We start from the raw sequence: 18,227 nt of genomic DNA on the forward strand, positions 1-18,227 counted from the left end.
ATTAAAGTGGTACCACTCTGATTTACATAAAGGCCAATCATCCTAAACATTCCTTTCTCCCAGAGGAATATAAAAACACTGTAAATGCCTGCTTTAAGCAGCTCCTACTCCCCACCCCCATTGCTGTTCCACAGATCATGTTTTTGCACTGATTTTTTTTCCCCAATTTGAGATGGTCTAAAGCTTCATAACTATTTAATCCGTTTAAACTGATCTACAGCTTTTTTTAAAGCAGTCTAAAATGATCAAGAGTCTGGAATTAGTATGTGGTTTTAAGAAAACATTTTAAAGCCTGCAAGTCAACAGGAGGAGCTGTGTTCTGCTGAGGGATACCTCTCCCAGCAGATCTCCATCCTCTTCCATGGCTCTTCCCAATGGGAAGTCTACTGCTTTTCCAGTGATTTCCCCCACCTCCCTCCAGAGCATCTGGAGGTGAAGCACTATGTCCAAACAGTGACCTCAGCTCCAACCCAGAGGTGCCAAAGGTGTCCCTGGAGGCATTGGACAGCAGTACAGCTTTCTGTAAGATTGTTTGTCTTATGAAGAGGAGAAGGACAGCACAGCCTGTGTTCCTGAATATCAGCTATTTCTGGGATAAGGAGCATGTCTCTTCATAGCTGGAAGAGGCAATTTTGTTGACTTTTGCCTAGCCGAATCCCAGTGTGCCAAGGCATCTATGCACTGTGAAGATGAGCTAAAACCAGATGCTTCTGCCCTCCCTTCCTCTCCAATCACACTGCAAGACACAGCCAATGTTCTGCACTCTACCACCCTCTGTCTGTTTGGAGAAAGCAGTTTGCAGAGAGCCAGACAGCAGAAGCAGAGAGAGAAGGGAAGAAGAAAGAGAAACATCTTTGGGAGAAAAAAAGGGGACATCATCTCTCAGGCACTCACATTGTGAAGTTCTCCTCCATGAAGCAGCGGTTGCGGAGCAGCCCAGCCCACAGCTGCACCCCAATGATACCGAAGATGAAGAAGACAAAGAAGCAGAGCAGGAGGACGTTCCCCAGCATGGGCAAGGTGTCCAGGAGCAAATTCACAAGGATGCGCATGCCTGCGGGTGGAAGAGAACCAGAAGGAGCAAGTGTACGGCGGAGGGAGAGGGAGAAGAGGAAGGAAAGAGTAGGGAAGCAAGGAAAAATTTAGGAGACAAAAAAAAAAAAACTACATAAATACAAAAGCAGAGTGTTGGAAATTAATTACTGCCCAAGTTGGGCTAGATTTATGATCATTGCCCTTTCTTGTCCAAACCCCTGCTGATAGGCAGCCAGCAGAGCTGCTGAGATGCCGTGATCTCTTAACCCTAGGCCTCCATCTGCAACACTGAGAAGAAAAGGGAATGAGACATTCAGCATCATCAGCCACATAATTGATATTTCCCCCTCCCCTTTTCTCTGCAGAAAGGCAATGGAGTGAAAACACTGTCCCAAACGTGGACAGCAGCTCAGTGACCCCATTCTCAGAGTGTGATGACTGCATTGTGTAACCTGTGAGAATTGTGCTGGCCTAAGGCCAGCCTGCCCGGTGAGATGGACTTCTACAGCACACAGACTGGAATAAACTGGTCTTCTCGGTGGCAGTCTCATCAAACGCTCTCCTCTCTTGGCTAACCATCCTTCCCAAGCAGGGCTGATGCATACAGGCAGTAGACACAGCTCACCATCTGCCAGCATACCACCTCTGGCCAGTGCAAATGTTTCTAAAATCATCCCCTTTTTTCTTTTGTTAAATCATCTGATGAATTCTTTCTCTGGTTTTACTTCTTCCCCGGCTCTTCAGTTCATACAGCTAGAAGTAGGGGTGAGACAGACTTGTTTCTCCATGGTGCTAATGACTTTTCCACTGCTCTCCAGGGATGATAAAAGCCTAGAAATCCTTCCAAGCATCACTGTACCACCTTCACCCCTGCAGTTGTCTCTACTCTCCACCACAGAGGGGTTGCCAGGGAGTTCCTTCACTGAAGATGTTTCATGTAGGCCAGCCAATAATTAGCTAATTAGGTATTTATAACCAGTTCATTACTTCAGATGGCAGTGGAAGGGGAAAGAGGAGGGGAAGATAAGATTAGGCTTCACTGACAGCCCTTTGAGGCACAAGTTAATCCCCTCTGTATGCCCAGCATCAAGTAATTAGCCACATGATGCTGTGCATTAAGATGACTCCATTCTCCAGCTGCTCTTGTTGCAAACAGGGAAAGGAAAGAAAGGGAAGGGAAGGGAAGGGAAGGGAAGGGAAGGGAAGGGAAGGGAAGGGGTGTCTGTGAGGCATGTGCAGGCATAAGGTGGGAGAAAGAAAAGGTGCTTTGAAAGGGATGTCAGCCTGGTTTAGGTCAGGAGGGAATGTTTGGGGATGGGATAGGCAGGAGTGATATTTGCAAGAAGGTGATGTGTAGGCAGGAGAAAATGTTTAAGGATGGATTATGAAGGAGAAGAAGTGATGGTGTCAGTTCCTCCAAGGGATGGCTAAGGCCAGGCTATGGGGCAGCTGCTAAGTCCTGCTTGCCTGGCTGCCCAACTGTATGACCAGTCACCAGCTATGGCAGTTTCTAGACAGTACATCAATAACATCAGCAGTCCAGCCACTCGCTGGGGATCGCAGACATGTCATGAGTCACTGATGGCTTTCTGATCTATCACCATACAAAGCCCAACAGTACAGACACGGTGCTCTGCTGCTTATCCCCATGACCTCCCATGTTCTGCAGCAACACACCGTCACTGCAGTGCAGCATGTTACCAGCATTAACGCTGCTTCACAGCACAAGATCACCAGTTCCCATAAACTGCCCTGGTCAGTACATGAGGGAGAGCCAAGTAACACAGGAAGCTGTGCCAGTAACGCTGTAAGAGACAGTGATGTTTTTCAGAGCAGCTGATGCTAGCTCCATCTCATCTCAAGCAGAGGCAGTGGGAAGAATGAAATTGCCCTTCAGCTGAAATGCAGAGCAGACATCCCTCGGGGATATTACAGACAAACACGAATTGTATCAGGATTTGCTGATTTTGCAAAGATTGATTTTGTTTGTCAATGACTTGCAAAACTTGCATGCTTTTTCCTTGAAAGCATCCTGCCTAACCGTATATTCTTCTTTCTGACTCTCAGAGATTCTAGTGATGATACAGGACTGAGTTATCCATAGGTCCAGAATCACAGCCATTGCCCTCCTGCACCCTTTCCTGGGTCTACAGCCCAATTACCAGGCAGGTAACCCCAGCATTTGGCATCTTTTCCACATCACAAAGAATTTCAGCATTAATAGGTTCAATTCCTAAATCTAAACAAAACCCCATTTTCATTTGCCCATCCTTCCTTGCCCATCGACACTGACTGTGGATAGAAGAAAGAACACTGAACCTACACCCATCCAAGCAGAAATTGTAACTCTCCTTTGGACCACCAGCCTCTTGACAACTTACATTGCTTCACTTTGGGCAAAACCTTTTTCACTTCCTAAACTGCAGAACAATTGCTTTGGGAACCCATTTTGAGTCCCTTGGCCCTGCACAGGGGTGGACTGGTCTGGCAGCCATACAGGGCTGTCTGCTGTGGGTCTCCAAAGTGAGAGGCCCATTGCCAGGTGTCTCAGTGCTTCCACAGGAAGGAGGAGTCTGTACAACCTGACCAGGGTCCCTGCAAATGGTTCCTGGTCCCTCAAGCCCTCACAATGTGTGGGGAAAAGAGAGATAAAGGTTGAGGAGCCTAAGGATGGAACATGGTGATTTATTGGAGAACCTGCCTGAGACGACACTGTCTCCAAAGCAACCACAGAGCCATGGAAATTGACAAGGCAGGACGGCAGCACGTTTGTCAGCATAGCTTTGGGAGCACCCTGCCCTGGAGAACCACAGTGAGCTTGTTCTGGACAGCCCCCATCTATGGTGACATCAGTGTTTTCTGTGCAACAGCTTCTAGAAAGCACTGGAAAGCCAATTCTTCACAATTTTTTCAGCCAAGTCCTGCTGCTGCCTCTCCCCCTTTATCTTTCTGTGCTGTGAATACATCCCATCTCTGCCTGTCCACCACTCCACAGCACCCTTGCGCAGCAATCCCCGCCTGCCTTCCCCTCTCCCACTGCTGCCCTTCCCCACATCGCCATTTTTCCTTTACCATTGGCAGAGCAGAATACACGCTGGCTCACAGCAAGGAGGGAATATGAAAAGGACAATGACCTTTTCTGAAACAACCTTTACAAAAAAAAAAAAAGAAAGAAAGAAAAGAAACGTTCCTTGAGAAGAGAAAGGAATAAGGGGCCAGGCAGTCCAATGGAAAAGCAGGGAGAGAAAGCATTGATGAAGCAACATTCAGCGACCAAGAGGGCTCCCAGGGCATCAAATATGAAAAGGTTTTGCTCTTCGTGGAGAAGAAAAGCTAGAAACATGAAATATTCATGAGTACCAGGTGTGGGCTCTGAAAGGCCTTTTCTCCTCCATGCTCATCTTCACAAGGAAGCCAGTCGAAAGTAGGAAACAACACCGACATCAGCTGTAGGTATCTGAGGAAGGATCCTCACAGCCAGGTGTACATAAATGGGCCTCAGAAAACCCATCCCTGATGTCCTGTGCCCACAAACAAGTATGCGGAGTGGGGAAAGGAGTGTGATGCGACCCCTCCCCCATAGCAAGGCTATGAGGACAGCAGAGATGAGTTTGCAGCTCCAGCATGGCAGAGGGCATTGGTCCCAGGGGTGAGAAATAATAGGAGGGAGAGGAGTGCCGGCATCCAGAGACCCTTCCTACCAAATTCTGCAGATGCTACAGCAACTCTCACTCCCTCCAGACACTCACTGTCAGCTCTCATTAGCTCTGCTGCCACAGCTGAAGCTTCCCTAAGCAGACTCACCCAGCATATGGCAGGGCAGGGCTGGGGAGGAGGCAAGATCCCAGTAGGGCCACCAGCCCTGCATGTGCAGGTATGCCCAACTGCCCACTGCCCCTGTCCCAGCTCACTGTGCTTTGCCTTCTCTCCACCTGCCTCTTTGCTGGACTGAGGACCTGCAGTTTTCTTTCCATAGCACTAACTGCAGGTGCTCTGAATGATCTCAGCTCAGGATAGGGTGAGAAACCCAATTCTTTCAGAATTCTTTTACTCCACCCATCTCTGAGGATTCTGATACCTCCCTAGACAGTTTGATACAATCCTTCCTTGGATTAAACCAGACAGAGAAAAACACAATGCTCAGCACTGCTATCAATTTGAGGGCATTTGAGGAATGCCCTCAAGTTGTGCCAGGGGAGGTTCAGGTTGGATATGAGGAAAGACTTGTTCTCTGAAAGAGTGGTGCTGCAGTGGCACAGGCTGCCCAGGGAGGTGGTGCAGTCACCATCCCTGGAGGTGTTCCAGAACCGTGTGGATGTCGCACTGAGAACATGGTCAGTGGGCATGGTGGGGATGGGCTGGCCATTGGACTAGGTGATCCTAGAGGTCTGATGGTTCTGTGATTCTATGATCATTTGCATCATGGGCCAAGCCACCAATTGTCATTTTATCTAGAGCAAAAGCAAATCTGTTTCCATCAGTACTCATGATCATAATTGGCAGGACATTCTGCAGAGTGCCTGAAGCTTTGCTCTGTCCCTCAGCCAGGCAGCTTGCCCAAGCATGCCTCCTTTCCTTCCTCTCCACCCCAGGATGCATGGCAGTCCACCCAGATAGCATGAGGCTGGCAAGATTTCCCCATGCATAATCTCTGTGCACACAGTGCAAGCTGGTGCTCCAGCTTGTGGCCCTCCTCGCTGACTTCTTGCTGATCCTGCACTCAACACGTTGCTTTCATTTACATCAGTGAAAACACAGGTTTGAACCACTGCAAAGAGAAACTTATCAGCTGTACGAGCACTGCCAATTCCACCATCATCATAACCCATAGCTTCCCTTGCCAGCCAGGACATGCTCCCTTGGCTGCATTCCTCCTAATCGATGCTTCTCCTGCAAACACGTGTGAGTGAGAGGAGCTCAGCCACAATGATCAATGGGCAGCCCCACCAGATTTCTAACAGAACCACAGAATGGCTGAGGTTGGTAGAGACCTCTGTATCCATCTGGTCCAAACTCTGTTCCAACAGGGACACCCACAGCAGGGTATCCAGTGCCATGTCCACATGGGTTTTGGAGATCTCCAAGGAAGACACCCCACAGCCTCTAGGACTACCCCTGCCAGTGCTCTATCACCTGCACAGACACCAAGTGCTGCCTGGTATTTTCTTCTCAAGCTGTAAAAGCTTCACAAACACTGCAGACCATCACCCTCTGCTTTGTATCAGTGCTGCAGAGGACATGCTCAGATATCTGCCCTGACCCAGATAAAACAAACCCTAGATAATACACAATGTATTGGGTTGTGATGCACAACGTATTGGGTGTTCGTTAGCCAGCTCTGCTGCTAAGGAAAAGACAGTTGCCCTAGGCACAAATGTGAAGCATTGTCTGCATTTAGAGGTGACTAAAGTCACCTAATCAAACCATCAACCCATCCCCACCATGTTCACTAACCATGTCCCTCAGTGCCACATCCTCACAGTTCTGGAACACCTCCATGGACAATGACTCCACCACCTCCGTGGGAAGCCTGTTCCAATGCCTCACCACTCATTCTGAGAAGAAATTATTCCTAATATCCAGACAGAACCTCCCGTAAAGCTTGCCAGCATGACCTATGCTTTAGGAGTAGCACTAGGTCCCTCACCAATGCCCCGTTCCTGCTCTGACAACAAGCAAAGATTTCTTGCACCTCTGTCTGGCTTAGAGACCTCATCCCATTCAGCCTAAGCTCCAGTTATCCAAATCTTTGTACCTCCTCAGCTTGACCACAGACACAGAAAATATCAAAGCATGACATTTCCAGAACTTATAAAGCTTCAGCTGATATAAAAAGCTGCTGTTCGTTTTCTCAGCAGCATGGGCACATCAAGCCCTGTCTCCCCTAAGGATATTGCATCAAGTTCAAGCATTAAGTATCATTGCTCCTTACCTTTAAAGTACTCTTCAGCTTAAGCCTGAAGTAGCCAAAACAGAGACTAAAGCTGCCTAGCCACAATGCTCAGCACACTGGAGGGGCACAGGTGCCAGGGCTGAATCTTGATATTCTGAACCCCTTCATACCTGCCCATCAAATGACAGAGGCACGTCTGGGAAATAGGTCCCTCCTAGTGAGACTGAGTGTGCAGAAGTGTCAACAACCTTGAAAAAGCTAATTTCCTTTAGCATTATTAACATGACCCTACTGCACCTTCACACCATGATGGATGCTCTGAGCCCAGCTAAGGTTAGCAGACAGCAGTGAGCTCAGCACAAAGCCCTTCCACCACTGATACTCATATGCAAAAAGTGCCACCATAACATTGCCGGTAGCCACACAGCCAGTGACATAAGACATTCCAGTACTCGAAGGGAGCTTATAAGCAGGAGGGGGACTAACTTTTTACAGTCTAATAGTAACAGGACAAGGGGGAATGGCTTTAAACTAAAAGAGAGGGAGATTTAGGTTAGATGTTAGAGAGAAAGTCTTTACACAGAGTCTGGTTAGGCACAGGCTGCCCAGAGAGCTGTGGTGCCCCATCCCTGGAGGTCAAATCCAGGTTGGATGGGGCCCTGGGCAGCCTGAGCTGGTGGGTGGCAGCCCTGCCCATGACACAAGGTGTCCTTCAACCTAAGCCATGAGACCGTTGCATTCAGGAGACCATTTTTTGCCCCCTTATCTCGTTAACCTGTACAAGGTTTGGTCTCCATATTTTGGATAGCGATGCCAGCTGTGGGATTATTTCTAGAGAGGTGGCTCTGGGGGTTTGCTGCCATTCTGTTTCTTTTTCTACACTGCACGTCTAATAATCAACACCTACTACCACCTGCCACTGCTGATCACTCACTGATCAACTCTTTTTTTTTTGTAGTTATAAATGCAATGATGACTACATTCAGTGTCAGCAAAAATTCCCTTAGAAATATACAGCTCCACCTTCTCTTTCCGAATTGCATGGGTCACACAACACTGGGGACAAAAATGAACTCTAGTGCTGTGGCTGCGAGCCTCTTTCTCATTCCTATAAATACCCTTAAGTTCTTACACGTATCCAGCATTGTATAAGTAGGACAGTATAATGCAAAAATATTATGTAAAGCAGTGGTAATGCAACTCCTGGTTAAGATTTAACAGCACTAATTTCCTCTTGCTGTCACTAGAGTGAATCATGTTCCTTTCTACTGCAGGCAGCGATGTGACATTAGGCGAAACGTGCACGAAGGGGAGAATCAGGCCCTAAGTACACAAAGATCAAGGAACTTCGGGCTGTGGTTGTAAATCACCCTGCCCACACACGCAGAGCGCAATCTGCATTAGTGCATGCGACGTTATCTTTTACCTGATAATACACTGTCATTACTGCTCACATTTCCATGGTATCCATCGCTTGATAGGTCCCATGGGACAGATTTTGCAAAACAGCTCAGCTCCCATTTAGGCAGCAAAATACGTGGCTGGGCTTTGGAGAGCACCGTGTCTCCTGAATGCTGAGCTTGTTTGAAAAGGCAACACAATTGGCACAAGGGGAGCTGTGCATTTTTTAAATTCTGTCTGTGCCAATTCCCTTGGAGGAGAAGGGAGAAACAAAGATTCCAGCGAAGCTCTCTTTATGACTGCTTTTTTGTTGTTGTTGTTGTTGTTTTGGAGTGTGTGTGGGTTTGTTTCTTTTTCTCCAAGTTTGCTTTACTTCCAGTAAACCCCAAAGTGCTGTTGTTAACTCTTGAGTTTTTTATCAGGAGTCTTGAGATGTGTGGCATTAACCTTCAGGCGTGAGATCTTGCTATGACTTGATAATCTCAGATCACATTAAAGAAGAGGTTTCTATTCCTCACTTCTATGGGGAGAAAGAGGAACACAGGATCTGAGTCACGGGGGTCTAAAGGTCTACAAACCACAGGAAAAATAAAAATAATCTGTGATTTTCTTATTCCTTTTATTCAGCTCTCTTTATTCTAAACCCAGATGACGAGTTAAAAAGGACACAATTTGTGTCTTTTGAATACTTGTTTATAATAACAGTGAAATTGAGCAGACTGGTTCAGAGAGGGAAAATTTACTTTCTCCCATGATCTGTGACCACAAAAAAACAAACAAACAAGAGAGGCTGAACATGTGGCACAGAACAAGGCTTTATCAGTTGTACATTCTGTGCACTTCAGTGTCCCCCACGTCTCTGCCATGATGTTAAATTAACACAGGTGTAATTTTCTTTTTGCTTTTACCCAAATTTACCTTGATTATCCATTAAAAAACACGGCAATATTCTGAACACTGTGGAAGACACATGAAAAATGATGTTGAGATCAGATCAAAAATAGATAAAATTGGAACCTGTTTTCAGGGCTTGAAGACTTCCTCCAGCACTACCACTAACCTGGTCAGTTGGTTAAGAAAGCCTCAGGCAAGCACTGATTTGCCCATTTATCAGGTGTATTCATCAACAGACTTCATAATAGTGCTTGCCCTTGTTTCACTTTTGATTCCTTGTCTTCTCCCCATGCTTAAGTTCTCCACACTGCCCTACACACAGAGGTGCACCACACCACACTAGGGTGCGAAAGCCTTCACATGCCATGCCCCCAAAACCCTGCTGCTTGCATCTCATGCATCTGTCCCACACCCCCAGCTCCTTTTCTGTCCTCACTCTGCTCTGTTCCCTCCCATGCTATTTTCCCATATCCTAAAAGTTTCTGTTGGATTTAGTCTTGATTGACTTGATAAAGAGCTGTGCTGCTCGAGGAACAGCGCACATGGGGGAAGTGTGGTTCTGAGTTACTTTTCCATCCCCAATCTGCCCCCTGTCTGAGGAAAGGCATTCTCTAATGGCCTGCTCCAGGCATAAATTGCATTGCTCTTTTCAGTGCTTCGCTCCATTTGGCTGTGAGATTGGGTTTGGAAGGGAAGAGATAGGCTGAGCTTGACCTCATCAGCACACCCCACACAACGTGGCAGCTTCATCCCTGGATGCATTTGAGTCACACATGTCCAACTAGGGCATAAAGAGGGCTTTGTGGCCTCTTAACTTCTGGGTATTGTCTGAGAGAAACATAGAATAATTTAGGTTGGAAAAGACTACTAAGATCCCTTAGTCCAAGTTCCAGCCCATCACCGCGGCACCCACTAATCATGTCCTCAGTGCCACATCCACACAGCTCTTGAATACCTCCAGGGATGGTGACTCCACCACCTCTGACATCACTCCTGTCCCAGAGCTGATCCTAATCAGGACGATGCATGTGTGTGGATAAACTTGCATGCGCACATTTGCACACTGTTGTAATTATGGTTTCTATGTCACTGAGATGTGATTATAAACAGTGTGTCTTATATGAATTGAGGATGGGTTAGGTTTAAGTATTTGGGAAATACAGTAACATCTGAGTTTCATTTACCTCTTCACAAAGGAAGTCATAAGAAGAAAAAAAACCCTCAAAAATAGTTAAATGAAACAATACAAGGTAATCAGTGTTGGAGGAGAACAAGTGACAGTCCTCTTTCAGAAAGACTGAGACATCTGAAGCAAAGGACTGGGTCTTAGAAGGGGATTCTCATAATCCCTTTGCATTTCCAACTTCTAGGGCAGGACTGTGTCCATCAAACGCTCTTGCCATTTTGTCTGATCTAGCTGTGAATGAGACTGTTTTACAGCCTAATATATCTCCATCAGAAGATAATTTCACACATGCTCATCAGTGAAATTAGTTCTTCAAAAACACATTTAGAGAAGTAAATGTCATCACTTTTCCCCTGTGCCAGGTATGGGGTTCAGAGCCAGATTGCTCCATCTCCAGCACGGTTACAGAACTGAACACAGGTAGCTCATTGTACAATCCGGATTCAAAGCACAAAATTTAAAACACCACCCTTTCCCACTCCAGAATTCAGCTGTTTCAGACTATTTCTATATTGCGGGATGAGCACAGGGCTAAGGAGGCATCAGCTGGATTCCTGATATCGCTGATGACACTCCCTGAGCCTCACTCACCCACTCTGAAGCATGAAGAAGATTAAACTAACAAGTCTTGGTTTATATTTCTGAGATCCGTAGAAGAAAAATAGAGAAATCTCATCTATTTGGACCCATGGAGCTACTGTAATAATAATAATAAAGAAAAATAGGGTTAGACCAAGAGTTTTGTACACAGCAGTTTTGCCGGTAAAAAATGCTATTTCATTTAAATGGAAACACTTCGGGTTGTGCTTTGTGACAGCTATGGTTCCTTTATCTGACAGAAGGAGCAGGAGGATGGTAGTAGGGGAAAGTGTTTTGATAAAGTTGAAATATTCTATTTCTATACTTCTAGAACGGAATGGTTGATGTTGTTTGTTTTGAAACTTCTTTGTCATAACTAAACATAAGAAGCAATCAGAAATCCAAACAAACCACCTAAAAATAGGCAGAGTAAAGCCTTATTAAAATGAATGGTAAATGCTTATTCTTGTTCTGAGGAAAAAAAAGAAAAAATAAAAAGCAGATCTTCCCACAAATCTGAAATTCTATTTCCTGCGCAGCTAGAAATAAGCATGTAACATTATATTTCTAATGCCTATACTTCCCCACTTAAGCATCACTGTGCTAACACCCCAAATATTAAGCACATGTATACACTTTCTATTCAATAAAGTTGCTATGCAACACTCTGCAACAGACTCCTTCACTTCCGCACAGTGTGCTCAGCTGAAGTAATCTGCTTCCAAATGATGAGTCGGTTACTAAATTGCAAGTGGGAACTGGAAGGCATCAAACACAATGCAAAGGCTATTCCTTGCATGAGATCAACGCAACAAGAACGAGCAAACCGAAGAGACATTTTCTGCTCCGACGTCGAAAAATGTAACAGCAGAAGTGAAAGAAATTCAAATGATCAGATGTGACTACAGACTCCCCGCTCTAAAGAGGGTAGAAATAAAACAAAAGCAGCCTTCCTCCAAACCTGGCACAGGCAGAAAGGCTACGGCTCACCTAGCAACCTGCCGCGCTGTTGCAAAAGGACAACAACAATAAATGGAGGTAGAATTTAACCCCAAGCCCAGGACACAGGCATGCTCAGAGCAAAAAGCCTCTGACACAGACCTGAAGGGTGTTTTGTTTCTTTACACTTGTTTAGTGGCTTGTCACATCAGCTAACTGCTACAAAATTGAATCACAAGGCAGCAGGACCAGAAGCAATCCATAATTTGTTGTTTCATGCATTTTCAGGCAAAACCCCTAAAGGCAGCACTCCTGGGGCTGTAGTCAGGAAAGCAAGAGATAAGGTGGAATGCTAATAAAGCTATGAGATATATTACAAAAAACAGGGCACTCATGTTTTCTCTAGTACCCTTTAAGTATACTTTGAGTGTAGGAATGATGAGGCAGGTCAGAGTAATAAACTGCTTCCACGAATCTGAAATGCTCAGTAGCACATCCTACTGAGAATTACAAGAAATGCAATTAATTGCTGATAATTGGCAGCTAAACATCAGCTCTGACCCTCAAGCAAAGGAGTCTGGAATTCAGAAGAGTCACTGTGTGAACACTCATCCCTTGGGCAATCCCCTTTTACTCACTGTGCCCACACTTAGTCTCGACCTGGGACTGGAAAGATTTCCCTGGCAGCAAGCTTCACAGTCTAATTATTAACTGGGTGGAGAACGTCTTCCTTAATGGACATTTGCCACAGTGCTGTATGATAATGGACATTACATTTGCCACTCTTTTGTTTACACACTCAATATCATTTTCTTCTTAGGTAAAAAAAAAATTAAATACAAAACCCTTTGAGATAGCCACTGGGGAATGCTAGGCCATGTTGTCCTATTGTGGTCACATGAAGATGGCTGTGTGTCTGCATTCGGGATTATCTCCTGCTCCTCCCCAAATATGTGGAATGCTTCCACCAAGACCTCAATCCCACTCTGCCTCCAGCTGTGTTATTTCCTCTTTCTTTGCTCACACCTGCAACTCCTCCAGTTTGGTATCATCAGCATGTCTCACTAATAGACTTAGCTCTTTCCTCAGATCAGTAATGAAGAACTTTAAAAAGACATTAAAAAAGATTTGTGGCCAAAGGTCCTATTAATTATGTTTGCCGTATCCCGCTGGGCACCTTCTTCCAATGCAGCACATTCCCATTTATCATAAGACTTTGTTTACAGCCTCTTCACCAGTTTTCAACCCACAAGTAAATGCTTCCTTTCCCAGGGACTCTGATTTTTTTTCTTTCTTTTCTTTTAATTAATAGCAGGATGTCTTTCTTCCAAAAACTTCTCTCCATATTACCACAGATTTATGTAGCGAGAAAGATACATAAAGGTTTAACCACAGAGTGGAAATTAAAACATCATCAATTTCACACAGGTGGAGCTTTATACCAATAAAAGGAGCAGACAGACAGCTTCATGGTCAGGACACTTGGGAAATTCAATGGCTTGCACTCCATGGAGGTCAGCCAAGATGATTGAAAGCCTCTCCGGGGCCTTCACATCTACAGAACAGGTCTCTTGTGGGCCAGTTCTGGTCTCGCCTACACCACTCCTCCCAGGCATAACACCTGTGAACAGAGGGTGTTCCAGGCTATGAATAAGAATAAAACATGCCGTTGGCTTTTTGTCAGTCAAGCTTTGCTCCTGACCACTGGTGCCCAGCAATTGACGTCTGCCTTTGGCAGACGTCTACAGGAGTCAGTTGGGTATCATTCAAGATGTTTCCACTCATCGTAAAGGTTAAGTCTACCCTGATAATAGGGATCAGCCTTGAAGTGATCTCTGAGCATAGACTCACAGGACTCCTTAGGAAGCAAGGAGGAAAGTGAACTGCACAATAGCAGGATGGAGCTGCCTTGACACAACCAGCTGTGCATCCCAGAGGGATGAATAAGCCATGCTTCCACAGCATTCCCCTCACCTCACCATCAGTTTCCCGGAGAAATGGTCCCATGTTGTCACCCCCATGGTGGAGATATTAAATGCTTGAGTGTGTGGTTAGTGCCCAAAACAGCTGCTTTTCCACCTGTTCTCTTTCTGCCACATTGGGTGAGCAGGACTGTGCCTCAGCTCCTCAGTCACACTTTGTAACGGTCTCTGTCCCTGGCTATTGTCAAGAAATAAAAACACACCCAACAAGAGGGACAAGACCACTTTCTAGATGGGCATTGCATGGAGCCACACATTCAGACATCTGTCTTCAAATAAATGTCATTGTGAAAGTGACTTTGGCACAAAGAAAAAGGTGTATAATACAAATCAGGAGGACAACTGTGCAAATTTCCCCAGATCGGGGAAAGAAAAGGGAGAGTCTGAGCTCAAGAAAAGGATTAGGAGAGCTCTGGCAAAGTCTTAGCCACTGCAGCCTGCCTGATTAAGGAGATTATGGGGAAGAGCAAAGAAACTTCCTGTCATTCTGTGAGACAGAAAAACGTATGGAAGAAATGCTGAAAGTCTCATCGCTGCACACGACAGCTGCTGTCTTTGAACAAAGAAGAACCAGAACATGGAGTGAAAGAGAAGGCTGAGGTCAGAGCTCCTACAGTCCCTGGACCGCAACAGCATGCAACCTGCCTACTGGCTCCCCTCCTCCCACTTGGATACAACCAAAGCCTTCATCGATACCTCCTGTGGTTAAATAACAGTGACAATGCCTGCTTACTCCCTCCGGGATACCAGTGAGAGCAATGCTGACTTGAGAAAAATGAGAGAGGCAGAAGAAGAAGGAATCAGGGTTCCCCCATGATGAGGAAAAGCCTGCACACACCATGCAGTACATTCATTTAGTATCTAAAGCCAGCATGGAGAACATCACCACACAGAGCCTTACTGGTCATGTATTCACCATGTACAATCCCAGCTGGCCATATATGAGAGGCAAGCATGACTTACTCGGCACACGGTTGATAGCTTTCAGGGGTCTCAGGACGCGGACAGTACGGATTGCAGACAAATTAATGTTTTGGAGATCCAGAGAGTACTCCACCATCCTGCAGAAGAAGAGAGAAAGAGTTTAAACAACCCAAAATCTTGGCTTGAAGTACAGGGTAGGGTTGTTCACACAGTCAGTGTGGTGCTGAATTTCAGTGCCACTCTGTAAAGCTCTTCTGTAGGTGTTCTGACAGTGCAGGATGAGGTCCCTGAAGGAGGCTCGTATTAACCTGTTCTACCTCACATAGAAGTGAAACCCTCTTCTTAAAGAGGTAACATTTTCAGCTAGATGGGATGGCTTCTCCCATAGCTGTGAATCACTCCTTTTTGTCAGCAACCAAAAGAGAACAATCCTAATTTTAGGACATATGCTAGACCTCGGTTTTTCTAACCCAACAGTATGCTCCCTAAATAACCTTGCATTGCAAATAACTATGACCAATGTGTTGGCTTTGCTGCGTGAGAAGCAGGTGCAGGTTACAGAAGTGACCTGGCTCAGCATCCCTTAGCCCAGTGCTCCTCTCCTTGCCCACTATGGCAAATGCCCAGGTAACTTGTCTATCTCTGGGAAACCACTAGGAGATGCTGGATTCTAATAACCATTTACCTTGGCCAGCAGAATCCACTTAAGGATCTCAAATTATTTTGCATGAAGAGTTAAAGTGATGCTGAGAGTAAAATGGGGGTAAAGTCACTCCATGAGAAATATCAGGGAGACAACTTGAGTGAAACTTTCGGATTGTGTGCATGCAGCCCTCTGTTCAGGGCAATCAGCTTTTCTTTCTCACAAGCACTGACTTCTCTCCTCTTTCAATTACAGACTGACTTTCTCACAGTCCTTCTGCGCATCTTGGCTCTTACATTTCTACAGACTGCAGCAGCGGACTGATCCTTCCATTGATCACCCTCTCGACTCAAAAGGACCTTGAAGAGCAAGTGTCAAGTTATCTGTCTACACCTTTCACAAAAGGGACTTGTCAGAGTGATAGATTTTCAAACACAAAAGGGTAAACCTGTCGAAGTGTTGTGATTATTCTCCCTCATGCTCTTTTTCTTTCTCTCTCTCATTTCTTTCACTCTATTCTCTCATAGACTTTTAGGGTAATTGCATGAAATAATTCTTCCTCTGAAATGCAGTGGCATTCATTTACCTCCCTGGAGCTGTCAGTTCCACATATACCGAATGCAGAAGCAGAGAGGAGGGATTCCATGTAAGTCACACACACAAGATGCAACCAAAAAGATACCAAATCCAGAAGAAAGACACAGATAGCCTACAGAAAATTTAGTGATAGACAGAGGCTCGGGATATGATCAGTTGAAACTGGGAAGTGAGTAATGAAAGGAGAAAGAATATGCAGTGTTATGCATACACATACACAACTACAGGGCATCACACAAAAGAGATGAGGTGTAAATGAGCACAGTGCAAAGGCTCTTGAGTGAACACTGATAGGCCTCTCTACAAAAGCATAACACAAGATTGCCTCATCAGTGAGATGTTGCTCCAAAATCAGACATATCTTCTGGAAGGATGGAACTACATTTAAAGGAGAGCAATGTACAGACTGGTTGTATTGCTCCCAGGACTTGAGCTAACACCTTGTCACAGCAACAGAGATCTGATATATTAAGGCAGCTTCATGGCTGAAGGAGTCTATGCTGTAGTCCCTTACAATAGGTAGATCCATGCACAGAAACATAAAGGTCTCCAAACTTGATGAGGTCTCACAATAGATTCTTCCCTCTCCTAGAAAGCCATGTCCCCAAAAGAATCAGATTGAGGTCAGAACTCAGTAGGAAACAGAAAAATCTGAACGTGTTCTGTCAGATACCAAATTAGCAAATCACCCCAAAATATGTCTAATTTTGAGAAGTGGTCATCTTTGAACTGCAAGTGACCAAATTAAAATTCCTGAGGAACATCATGACCCATATGAAACTGGAGCACAAGGGAACAGCACTGAGCTATTGAGAAAAGATCAGTGAGCAGAAGTAGTATCTTTCCTTAGAGTCAATAATGTACAGTTCAATTAAAGGTGTAACCTACATTTACAAATTGCGTGGGGTTTGCCCTCTTGTGGCTACAGCTGTGTTGCCGGTATTGTTATGGGAGAACCCTTAACCATGTGCATGTACTAACACTACCAAATGAAATGAGCTTGCCACCTATGTGACACAATCCATGTGTTACTGGAGAAGTGATAATCACCAAAATAACAGATGCAGATCCTTTTGAAGCAAGATAAATGTTGCCTCAGCTGCAACTGTTCAGTTCAGACAACTGGAGAGCCAACCTCCCAGATCCCTCGAGGCCTGCAGATTTGCTGCAGTTGTGTTCCTGTTTAGCTAGAAAAAGCGTGGAACAGTCAATCGCTCTGCAATGAAAACAGCAGGCAGTTCCCTAGGATGGGTCAGAGAAGGGCAACTCTTAAATTTTTCAGTGAGCAACTTCTAACAAAAATGAGTTCTACCTAGCAGGCCCCAGGACTTCTGCTCATTCAGCAGACCTTTTCTGCCTACAGTTCTTCCTATGCCTCTGGTCTTGGCTGTAATAATGGAAAGATATCCAAGATGCTTAAATCCCTGCAAATTGGTTATGCCTATCATAGCTATGTAAATCACATCCAGAACAACTCCAGTTCAAATCCATTGCAATGATTGCAGTAGGGTCATTCATTCTTGCCTTTTCATAGCGATACCTATGAGTCAGCTTACGCTCACGCTTACCTTTGCACAAGGGTAGCATGCTTGTACAACAGTAGACTGGGATGGCTCCAGCGATCAGCAAAACAAACAAACAAAGAATTCTCTCTGTAGGCAAAACCTATGAATCCAGATGTTACTTCCTTCCTCTATTGAAACAAGATCTCTGACTCTGGGCAACATTTCAGGAATTGTCAGCCCAGCAGCATTTGCTCCTGCCTTTCTCCAGTCAGCTCTCTGCTGCTTGGAAACTCAGTACGTACATGCAGCCTAAGACATGTGGGAGATGGCAATGGATAGACAGCAAGTTAAAAGTGGGTGTCACAAAAAGTGATCAGCCAGAAGCAGAGCAGGAGGGTCACATTTTCCCATGTTTGTGTCTCAAGATCTTGTGATAATAGAATCATAGAATCATTAAAGTTGGAAAAGACCTTTAAGTTCAACCATCAGCCCATCCCCACCATGCGCACTGACCATGTCCTCAGTGCCACATCCACACGGATCTGGATCACCTCCAGGGATGGTGACTGCACCACCTCCCTGGGAAGCCTGTTACAATGCCTCACCACTCCTTCTGAGAAGAAATTTTTCGTAATATCCCACCTGAACT

The 18,227-nt window shown here is 45.4% G+C and overlaps 1 protein-coding gene across 3 annotated transcripts in view; it reads right to left on the reverse strand.

Annotated features, from left to right (window-relative positions):
* Positions 1-18,227, reverse strand: part of CACNA1I (calcium voltage-gated channel subunit alpha1 I) — an 82,588-nt gene that overhangs the window by 50,707 nt on the left and 13,654 nt on the right. For all 3 annotated transcript variants that reach the window (XM_031554341.1, XM_031554342.1, XM_031554337.1), the window contains exons 3-4: positions 14,873-14,970; positions 895-1,054 (exon numbers count right to left, since the gene is read on the reverse strand). In XM_031554341.1, coding sequence (XP_031410201.1) covers positions 895-1,054; positions 14,873-14,970 — 258 coding nt within the window. The remainder of the gene's footprint in view (positions 1-894; positions 1,055-14,872; positions 14,971-18,227) is intronic.

Source organism: Meleagris gallopavo, chromosome 1, assembly GCF_000146605.3.
Source record: "Meleagris gallopavo isolate NT-WF06-2002-E0010 breed Aviagen turkey brand Nicholas breeding stock chromosome 1, Turkey_5.1, whole genome shotgun sequence".
NCBI classification, from domain to species: Eukaryota; Metazoa; Chordata; class Aves; order Galliformes; family Phasianidae; genus Meleagris; species Meleagris gallopavo.